The sequence below is a fragment of the Fistularia commersonii genome, chromosome 13, assembly GCF_037954325.1.
Source record: "Fistularia commersonii isolate RoL2024-O1a breed Wild chromosome 13, RoL_Fcom_v1.0, whole genome shotgun sequence".
Lineage (NCBI taxonomy): Eukaryota > Metazoa > Chordata > Actinopteri > Syngnathiformes > Fistulariidae > Fistularia > Fistularia commersonii.
This window is the reverse complement of record NC_141296.1, coordinates 3,107,184-3,118,300: the sequence shown is the minus strand read 5'-3', so window position 1 is coordinate 3,118,300 and position 11,117 is coordinate 3,107,184. Positions and strand designations below refer to the sequence as shown.

At 47.9% G+C, this 11,117-nt stretch overlaps 1 protein-coding gene across 4 annotated transcripts; it reads left to right on the top strand.

Annotated features, from left to right (window-relative positions):
• The first annotated feature begins 1,429 nt into the window (after window positions 1-1,429).
• Window positions 1,430-9,137, top strand: fgf18a (fibroblast growth factor 18a). 4 transcript variants are annotated; one of them, XM_086158688.1, is made up of 6 exons: window positions 1,644-2,872; window positions 6,266-6,305; window positions 6,408-6,588; window positions 8,492-8,598; window positions 8,748-8,975; window positions 9,061-9,113. In XM_086158688.1, exons 1-6 carry the CDS (start codon window positions 2,841-2,843, stop codon window positions 9,064-9,066), a joined length of 594 nt encoding a protein of 197 aa, XP_086014814.1. In that variant the 5' UTR covers window positions 1,644-2,840; the 3' UTR covers window positions 9,067-9,113. The 4 variants fall into 4 exon arrangements, with proteins under 4 accessions (XP_086014812.1, XP_086014814.1, XP_086014811.1 ...); XM_086158686.1 differs by having other exon boundaries at window positions 1,430-2,872; window positions 6,411-6,588; window positions 8,748-9,137; XM_086158685.1 differs by having other exon boundaries at window positions 8,748-9,137.
• The last annotated feature ends 1,980 nt before the right edge of the window (window positions 9,138-11,117 follow it).

Here is an 11,117-nt window from a genome sequence, read left to right as displayed (position 1 = left end):
CCAGCCCAGCACAATCCTGTCCAGTTGCAGAACTCTCTTTTCTGTCTGTCTGTCTGCATGTCTGTCTCTTTCTTTCTTTCTTTCTTTCTTTCTTTCTTTCTTCGTGTATGTGCACACGCGCATGTGATTTGAAAGTACAATGTAGAAAAAGAATAAGCCTAATCTTGGAGCCAAGATAACTGTCCCTGATGTATGAGGCCAACCCCCTCCCACCTTCAGTGCGCGCACAGACACACACGTACATGCACACAAGTACCCTCCCTCTCTCTGTTCCCACTCACACTGTGTGTGTGTGTGTGTGTGTGTGTGTGTGTCAATGAAAGGTATGGCAGGAGTGTTGTGTTGGCTTGGCTGACCGTCTGCGGTTGTACGGCGGTGAGAGGGAATTTTGGGGAGCGCAGAGCGGGCGTTGCTGCCGAAATCCCTGAGAAATGTTCGTTTTGGATCCGTGTCTGTGCTTACATACCACCCTCCCGACTGTCTCCCATTCTTTTTCATTTTTCCCTCTTAAGGTTTAACTTAAAAGTTAAGAAACGGGGAGTTTGAACACATGATTTCAACACAGATTGACTGGACTCCTCTCGATCACGCTGTGCTATGCGTTTGCATGTGTGTGTGTGTGTGTGTGTGTGTGTGTGTGTGACAGAGAGAGAAAGAGAGAGCACTGTCCTTCATCCTGAGGCAGCAGCGGCGAGGTTATCTTCGGGGCCAAGATGTCTGTTGATACAAATATAAATCCACTTTTGGGGCAGGTGTCCTTTCACAAAAAAAAAAAAAAAGAAAAGAAAAAGAAAAACAAAAACTTATATAACAGATTATCTCCACACTCCGTCGAGTTTTAAACCCAGTTGAAATGTTTTTTTTTTTCTGCATTTATGTGTGGATGAATTGACATTTCCAGTACATTTTTTTAATCGGAATTTGCAGGCGTGTCTCTGTCGAATTAAAGCAATGCGAAACAAGGAACCCCGAGGGAAATTATTGTATCATGACAAACTATTTGGTAACATTCGCACTGTGGACAGGAATTGGTATCAACTACCCGGCACTTGCTGGAATTTATACTTTTTGCAGTTGAAGTTTGGTCGGCATCGCATAGCCACTGACTAATCCCATTTTGATCCAGTAAGTGTGCATGTGCGTGTGAGTGAGAGAAAGAGAGAAAGAGGTGGGAGGGAAGGAGGAGAGGAGAGGAGGCGAGGGGAGGGAGGGAGGGAGGGAAGGAGGGAGGATTGATCCGCGTCTGTTAAAATCTTGTTCTGGTTTTCTTGGAGTGAGGTCTGTGCCTGCCGACGCGCCTCTCCTGTGCAGCCCCCCTCAAGAGGAGCTCTTTATGGAAGGAAACATTTGGATTTTTTTTTTTTTTTTTTTTTGAAAACGAGAAAGAGCTTCTTAATACCAGAAGAGTGGATTAAGGCGCACGACTGGGTTGTTTTTTTTTTTTTTTTTTGCCTTTTTCTCCTGTGAATGAAGAAGGGGGCATGTATAAGGGGGAGAGGGACGGTCAGGGTTCTGGGTTGGGAGTCGATCTGTCAGTGTGATTTCGGGTAAACACATTTCCCGTGCGCCCGTTTAACTTTTAAATTATTATTTCTGTAGAAATTGACGACCTTGACTCCCCTCTTCTTGCAACGCGGAGTTCGTTTTTTTTTTTTTTTTCTTTTCTCGGAACGGAGAGACTTTCGTGTTTTTTCCTCCCTTCCAGAGAAACTCCTAAAAAAAAAAAAAAAAAAAACTTTCTACGTCTAAAAAAAATAAATAAAAAGATCGGATTGCATTTTCCCCCCTTCAAACATTTTGGAGGTGATGTCATCGTGCTGTGTTTTTGGCTGATATTGTGTCGAGAAGGCACACGGAGGACTACTGCAGCCAGGCGGTAACCAGCGGCTGAGGCAGCGGGGGAAGTCCGGAAAATCAGGTGCAAAGTGCGGCTGTCATTTCCTCTGCGTGTCGCGGGTGGCGGACCACAGCTGTTCCCATCCTCTCCAGCCACCCCTTCCCCCAACCCCTCCTGAACGGGACCGCTCCAGGACTACCCCCCTCCCCCCCCCCCCACACACACACCGCCACCGCTTCTTGCTGCAGGACACCGTTGGTCAAAGACCCCTTGACCCGGCTTTTACGCGCAGACATGACCGAGATCGCCTTCCACTGCCCTGCGCCTGCAGAACCCCCGTCTCCAGCTTGCCGTTTGCACCATCAACCTGACCAGACCGCCCATCTCCGACAGTTACTACAGCTCTGCCAGGACTAAAAAAACAAAAAACAAACCAAAAACCAAACATCCCTCCCGCACCGACAGTTTTATTTAGTTTCAACCAGGGGGGGATCTCGCTGGATTACGCACACAGGGATTACGCACGGAGCGCAATCCGTCCCCATCGCGCGTAATTGTGCGGGTCAACGCGGTCGTAAGAAAGCGGTGCTGCGTGTGATCCCGCGAAGCGTGTGCACGATTTCACCTGTTCCTTCCCCTGTCGGGGACGCGCAGTGTTTTAACCCCCCCCCCACCCCCTCCCACCCTCCTTTCACCCGCACCCTCCCCACCCCCACCCGCCCACTTGACTCTCTCCCGGTCCCGGACAGCTGTTAGGAGGTTGCCCGGCGGTCACAGTGGCACAGTTCATTTGGCCTCACACCCCACCGAGCCCGGGACCGCGCACTCACCCACGCCGGGGGGAAACCGGGTGCACGCCGTCGCCCATGCCAACGGGAGTGCCCACTGACTCTGCCCAAGAACCTTCGGATCTCAGCCACAGAGGGGAACTCTCCTCCGGACTGGCTCGGACCAAGCGAGGAGACTGTCTCTGGCCCAGTTTCCACAGTGGAGGGGGGAAGCGATGTGGTCCCTTCTTTCCACGCTGACCGTCTTGTAAGTGACTTTCTTCTTTTTTTTTTTTTTTTTTTTTTTTTTTCAAAAAAAAAAGGTGCCATACTAGAATTTCTTCGGCCCCGGGCCCCGAAACTTTCCCTCCCGTCGGCGCCGAGCGCAGGTCTGGTAGGTGCGGATGAAGATGATGGAGTGGAAGGTTGCGAATGTCTCGAAATGACATCACTCCTCATCAGTCCCCGTAGAAAACATGCCATGAAGGCCCTGTTTTGATTGGCTGACAGTTCAGGGTCACTGGGTCAGAGTCAGGGCCCTGTTACTCATAAAACCTGCCATAAACATCTCCATCACCATCTGCACTTACTTCAGGGATGGCCAAACTGGCTCAGAAAGTCAATTTTCTCATTGCCAAAAATGTTTTTCCCCTCCATTGAAAATATTTAAGAAGTTTAGTCAAATAACACCGGCTCTATCTGGTGGGATAGGAAAATGATAACGCGCCAAGTGCAGATCTCAGGAAGGGGGATAAAGACTTAAGGGGCTTGAGTTTGCCCATTCGAGGTGTGTCTTGTTAAAAGCCAATGGATTTATTTTTCTTTCTTTGTGTCGGCTGTACTTCACCCAGATGGCAGTCATCTCCAGATATTTCTCATTCCTCACACAACCTGGACAGGGTGTGTGCCGCTACTGCTCGAGTCTGCCTGACTTTCTGTCTTCTCTTCTGCGTCTCACTCTCTCCATTTACCCACCTAACTGCCTACATCTGTCTTCCAGTCTCGCTTATACCCCCTTTTTTTTCCACAGATACTCGCTGAGATAAAAAAAAAAGAAAAAAAAAAGTATGAATTAATAACTGATGAATGATGGCGCCCCTGGCAGTATCTGAGTGGAGGCAGACCGACTGTTTAGTCTGCTGGTTTTGGTTTGGTTCTACGAGAGCCAATCATCTATCCGTTCATTTCCGTCTTGCCCATCACCTTCGCCGCAGCCAATTGACTTCATCGAAATGTGCATCCGTTCCCAAAACGACGTCTCGCCGCCTCGATCGGGCTCCCCGGGCCGAAGGGGAAGGCGGAGAGCGCATCGCCGCGACGACAACCTGTCGCTCTTTCTTCGCCGTATCGAGGCCGTCTGCTTCTTCAACCATTGTTCCGCCGCCGGGTCGGTTAACGTCAATACCGCTCGTACGCCCGCGGCTGAACATCTGAGACTCCTGCAGCGGGCCGAAGCCCACCGCGTCGGCGTCGGCCTACCGCTTTAACCGCCGCTACACACAACCCGAAAACCACGGCTCTGTGCGGAGCCCCACCGGGCCGACCGCTCGCGCTCCACACACCGGTGCCCGGTCCTCGCTGCTGTGGCCTGCTCGTCTAACCGCAGCCTTCATATGGTAAATCTGCTGGGACGCAGGTTTATGATGTCAGACCCTTGTTTGTTTTGGCCCGAACCCAGCGCGCACCGGGCTTTCCCTCCTCTCTCCTGTCTTTACTCTCCCCAACTTTCACGCTGCGCTTATTCTCTCCTTTTCTCATCCCTCCCCCACCCAAGTGATCCCGTCTCCCTCTTTCCTCTCTCCTTCTCCTTCTCTTTGTGGCTGGCATAATATGGAGTGTCTGTGGTTTTTGTGGGAGCAGGGAATCCAGTGCTGAGGCACTTTTCCTGCAGTGTCCTCGGCAGCGGCGCAGCTTTGGTGTTTTAACAGCTGAGAGTCCTCACCATGCACAGGCGCTCGGGTTTTTTCGGCTGTGCAGGCAAAATGTTTCGGGCCCGGTGTTGCATTGCCCGGGATGTCTGCATCTATTAGAATGACTCAAAAGCCAACACACCAGCTATGGGAAAGTAAGGGACGCCGGTGTCAGTGATGTATGTATGTATGTATGCGTGGGTTGGGAAGGAGCGACGTGCCGGTGGAGTTCTTCAACCCCCGAACCCCCTTTTCGTTCTTTCCTATTATTTATCTCTTTGTCGCCTAGCGCCACGCTAGGCTATCACTCCAGTTTCTCTAATTTGGTCACCTGGAAATGTCTTACCTGACACGCCTTATTGTCACCAACCTCGGTGAAACCTCTTCCTCTATTCCTTTTTCTTCTTCTCTGGCTGCATCTCTTGTTTATTTATATTTACATCAACTTCCTGTGTCCTACCTGCTATCCCTTTCTGTCCCTCACAGCGTAGCTCTCTCTCCTCCTCACTATCTACCTCTTTTAGCAGTGCATATGTCTTTGCTTTGGCCTGGTTGTCAGCTGCCTGCTCCTCCTGTTACCCCACCACCACCACTCACACACACACACACACACACACTCTACACAAACACACACTGCACACATCTGTGTTCATGCCCATGACAGTGTGGAGGAGTCACCTTGCTAACCCCAAACATAAAGATGGGAGGCAGGGAATGATAGGAGAAAGGTATCGGTGGTGGTTGGGGTTGAGGAAGAGAAAGAGAGAGGGAGAGAGTGCACGAGAGAGAGAGAGAGTGCACGAGAGAGAGAGAGAGGTATGCAGAGAGACAGCAAAGGATGAGGTGGGGAAAGACAAAATTTCTAAAATTGCTTTTCAGCCCACACACTGGGTTCTGAACTTTGTCAAATCTTCAGCCACTAATTCAGAGCAGCTCAAGGTCTGACAGACTAGATTCTAGACAACAGAACCATTCCTGTCTATAGCTATAAATAATAAATGATGGATTCAAGGTCACGGTATAAACTTCAATTAAGAAGCAAGAAAAAAAATAATTGTGAATGTAACCAGCTGTTTTCGGACTCAATGTTGCCTGTAAATGTCCAATAGGAGCGAGTTACTAACCGGTCAAGAGAGAAGCTGTTCGGCTTTCGTATCGGCGGAATTTCACAGCGACGATTTCCCCATCGGCGGATTCGTCCACGAGTGACATATTTGGTAGTTAATATTCCCAAATTTTCACGGCATCTGTAATAACGGACACAATCCCCGACTTTCCGAAGCCACGTCATAGCAGCGTACACCTGTAGTCCAGCCCAGCTGTCTACATATACGGAGCAGCCAAATAAACCGTTCCCTTTTATGTCCGAAGAAAAACATGTTCTAGCTGTCTCGGCATTTGCAATTTCACTACGGTCCAATCGGGTCATTTGGAGGCCAGATTTCGGTGCGGGTGAAAGTCACAGCCCGGTCAGAAAGTAGGCTCGTACAGAAGGCTGGTAGCATAACTATAAACACGGCTCTGGGTGTTGTCTGTCCGCCCCGATCCCTGGACATCTGCCTGTCCGTATGTCACGTCGCCGCCGCCGCCGCCGCCGCAGCCGCGTGAGTAATCACCCAATAAGGAAAAGAGATGTTGAACAGACAGACCGGCAAAGAAGAAAGAGATGGAAATGATGTTGTCACGCCTGATTCTTCCAACCTTCCATGTTGCCTACGATTTCTAAGCCCATCTGTTTCTACTTTTTCCAGATGTATCCAGATGTTGCTGGTGATGTGCAATCCATTACAGGTGAGAGTCTATCGGATCCGTAAACGGACGAGCTAACGGCTCGGCGGTTGTGTGTGTGTGTGTGCCAACCTTTTGGATACGTGTGTGTGTGTGTCATCCCAGCAGGTGCTCGGCGTGGATGGGGTCAACTTCAGCGTGCACGTGGAGAACCAGACGCAGGTGCGAGACACCATGAGTCGACGACACCACCGCGTTTACCAGCTGTATAGCCGTACCAGCGGGAAACATGTCCAAGTGCTGGGACGCAGAATAAGCGCCCGCGGAGAGGACGGAGACAAATATGGTAAATCACACGCAGATAGATGTGCGTCGAGACAGCGGGTCGACTGTTAAATGTGCATTTAAACGCAAAGTCGTGCATGTGCCTTCCCGGCCTTTGGCGCCGGCGAAGAGGAGCCGGTCTCGGTCGTACAAAGGCTTCATCGACTGTCTGACTCGATGATTCACAAGAGAGGAAAAGGCAGAAAAGCGAGAGGAAGAAGTCGGCGAAAAAAAAAAAAGCGTGAGTTCGAGGGAAAATCCTGGTAGGCAGAGTGTCAGACTGAGTGTTAGAAGCTCATCTCCTTTATTGATCTATTTATTGATTTCTTATCCACACAGTTTTCTCCTCTGGATTTAAAACAGCAGGTTTTTTCCCTTCCTCCCTCCATTCTTTAACACTACCTCTTTCCATCCCCCACCACATCCTTCACTCCACCTTCTCCCTGAGCAATGTGTAACCCATTCTGAAACCCCACACAATCAATGGGCAGAGGAGAGCCAAGTCATGAAGTACGAGACTTTATACAACTATCACCGAGCTATTATCCGGCAACCCAAGGCGGATCGAGAAGAAATAAAGCACGCACGGGGCAGGTGCGCAAAGATATAAACGCAAAGAGACAAAAAAATAAAAAGCAGAAAGCAGATGAGAGGAGAGTCGGGGGGAAGAGAGGAAGAGGACAAGAAGAGGGAGGGAGGTATTGATTTTTCTTGACCCCTTTGTTGACTGAGGTCATGTAGGAACCATTTTAGGCATTTATTTTTAAACAGGCACAAACAGGCTTTGAAGATGTGTAGTTGTGAAGTGATACGGGCCGGCCGGGTGATCATGCGTGCACCAAACACACACACACACACACACATACTAACCACTACCACACATGCGTATTCCTCGCAACAACAACAACAACATTGCAATCAGTCGGAATATTCCCCCGCTTTTCCCGGCACGCTGCGCACCGTCCACTCCGGACCGTTATCTTTTTTTTACGAGGCCCGTTTGTGGTCAGTGGCCTCACATCCGAGTGTGTGACCAGGCTTATCTTAAAACCATCTGTCCGACCGGAGACGTTTACATCTGTCTCTGATTTATCCGCAGGTTTAAAAGCAACTATGAATCCTAAAAGTTCAATTTAACGTGAACTGTTATCTGGGTTTTAAAAGTCAAACCTGATTTAAAGGTACTTTGGCGATCCGTACAATTAGTGTCGCTCAAATTTGTACTGGGTTTCTTTTTTTTACTTTTTTTTTTTTTTTTGGAGGGTAAGGGTGGAATGAAAAGCGGGCAACATCATTCTTTTTAAAGAGCGATGAAAATGAAACATTACGTACTGACAGTATTCTTTTCATCTCGGCGACGTGCGGTGAGGTTCGTAGCTGGCGAAGAATCCCTGGAAGCAGGAGCGCCCCCTACCATGAGGCAGGGGAACTGCGTGCCTCACTTCATGGCTCTTTGCGGACGTTTTATGATCGCCCGGCACAACAAACTAGCAACACTCATACTGTTGTTGACTCTGTACATTGGAAATGTAGTTCATACAGCAAAAGCATTTAAAAATCTTGATAGGGACACACAGAGAGACGGCAATACGATCTTAGTGCAGAGCGTGCCGGCAGTCAGCTGCGCATTCGACGTTGAGGCTCAACTGTCGGCTGCCTCACCGCACATCTCCTCTCAGTACTTGAAAAGTAAATGTGAAAATCCAGCGACTTTGAACAGAAAAGCAATCTAAAACTGATGAAGTTGAAAAAAAAATACCTTTATGGTGCAAATTAGGGATAAATCTAACCATTTAATTCTTTTGTTTCATTCCAAGATTGGTAAGTGAGGCACGGCTTCTCCTGCCTCCCCTGATTGCACATCAGTGTTTTATCTCCCATTAGGCTCTAATGTCTGTCTGTCCTTCTGTCTGTCCCTTCACAAGCCCAGCTCGTAGTGGAGGCCGACACCTTTGGTAGCCAGGTGAGAATCCGGGGTAAAGAAACCAATTTCTACCTGTGCATGAATCGCCGAGGGAAACTGGTGGGAAAGGTGAGAAATTTTTGGATTCTCAGATTTCTGGTTAAAAAGACATGTTATCTTACGGCTTTCCTGACCAGCCTTTTTTTTTTTTTTTTTTTTTTTTTGTCTCTCCCCGCTGTGCTTCTGTGTGTCTACCTGTGGTTTCTGTGCTCTCTCAGAAGGCCAGTAATAGAAGCGCCGACTGTGTCTTTGTGGAAAAGGTTCTGGAAAACCACTACACAGCTCTGATGTCAGCACGCTACACAGGCTGGTATGTGGGCTTCACAAAAAGAGGGCGTCCTCGCCGTGGCCCTCACACACTCCCCAACCAGCAGGACGTACATTTCATGAAGCGTTTCCCGCCCGGGGAGCAGCCTGACCTCACCACACCCTTCCGTTTCACTACAGTGAGTAAGCGGGCCAAAAGAGTACGCGCTACTGGGCCCCGTTAGTAGCGGCTAATGCTAACACCCACTGTCTTGTCATCCAAAGCCTTGACCTGAGCCTGCCCATGGCCAACCCAGTCATCTCCTTCATTGCACAGGATAAGCACGTCCGTGTTCGGGGGGGGAAAACAAAAAACAAAAAAAACATTGAAACCGGATGATTCATTCATGGGGTTTAGCTTTGCACCTACTAATTTGCCACTACAGCCCCATACTAAGTGATCATTCCTCCCTTCCTGGACCAACAGGACCTTTCGCAGTCCATCACTGGAAGATAAGCGGACCTGGTCTGCTTCATTTTAATGACCAGAAATATTGATAGGAAACCTGAAGGGGAGACAAACACAGTCTGAGGACCTCTTGCTCCTCAAAGACAAAAACAACAAGGCCTTAATTGCTCCGGCATCGGACCAGCTGGGCAATGTCAAATGTGGGATTACAACCAGGCCTTACAGAGAGACAACAAGGGTGAGAAAGACTGTACGAACATCGGGTGGGTGCTTAGCCTATGAACAAAAGGGAAATGGGAAAAGAAGATAAAGGAACTGTAGAGTGGACCAAGGGATAAAATGATCTTCACACATCAGGTGGACCAAAAAAATGGACTGTTGACATGTGAAGCACTTATTTTCCTCACCAACAAACTGGTGGGAACCTGTGAGACTAATAATGGATGAATGAATGGACGGATGGCTGACAAGAGGCTGAATGTGGCAAGGATAAAGTGACTGACTTGTTGAATGATCATGTTTTCAACAGGTAGAGGAAGACAAAAATGTTTATGACAGTGCGTGTGTTTAGTGAGCGCGAGTGACTGAGTGAGCGAGTGAGCGAGCGAACGAGTGAATGCACCAACAACCGCAAGTGAAGCTGGATCACAAGGGACTCTGGAGTGGGACTACGCGGTCCCTGATGAACCTGTGACGACACACCGCAGGGAGAGAAGCTTTAGGAACTGGAATGTAACAAAAAAAAAAAAAAAAAAAAAAAATTTAAAAAGAAACAGCAAGCTGCACCAAAAATGTCAACCCATCAGACAAAAACCAACCAAAGACAACTGGAGATCCTTTTTTTTCTGACTTCTTCCTGTGCCCTGCCCACTGAGGACTCAACTCTCTCAGCTTGTAAGTGCAGGAGGAGACTAACGCAGGGTTGGGGCGGTGGCGGCGGCGGCGGCGGCGGGGGGGGGACGACGCTCGATGCCTTCTCTATTAGCATTGCTATAGAAACGACCCAGGGGACGATGCTCCTGTGTGATACCGTGGATACAGAATGCTGCTACCAGGACATTCAGTGGAAAAAAACAAAACAAAGTCTCAAGATGCATACACACAGGAGAAAAATATTAAGGGAACAATTTATTGAAAGTATATATATGTATGTATGTATGTATATGTATATATATACATATATATATATTTGAGAGGACTGAAACCCTAACTAAGCAATCTTACTATGATGGTTACTATAATTATTATAAAATTATTTCATTTATTTATTTCAGCTCTATGTGCAGCAGTCTCTCTCGACTCAGTAAACCTTACAGAAACAATGCCCGTGTCTGACAGTCTCTTTGAAATGCCACTTTACGTTTTTTTCCCCCCCCCTTTCAAGAGGAGATTTACATTGAAAAAAAAAGCTCCTGAAGTGGTAAGTCGACCAGAAAGCATGGATGATGTTTGGGGAAAACTTGCAGGCTCTTTTTTTTTGCAAATTTGAGGTTTGCACGGTCTTTGTTGTCGATTTGTTGTTTATTCCGAGCATACGCACAGGCTCCGCCGAACAGTTTCATGGCTAAACACCACGTTTATCGTAGCTCTAAGGAGCAAACAAAACAGGATTTCAGCACCAACCTGTGTACATCCAAGACTAAAACCAACAATATAATACTAATTGTTATTAACCTGTTAGTCAATTTAAATCAAACAGGGTTTGCAAAAGCCTTTATGTTCGGTCTCTTTTTTGATTGTTAGATTTCTGACCAGATTTTGATCAAATAAGCCGCTCTAAACCATATTAGTAGGATATTTAAAGACAGATTTGCTTTATTATGTTCATCTGTTTGCAAGACTATTTGCATTAAAGCATAATTTTTCAGTTTTT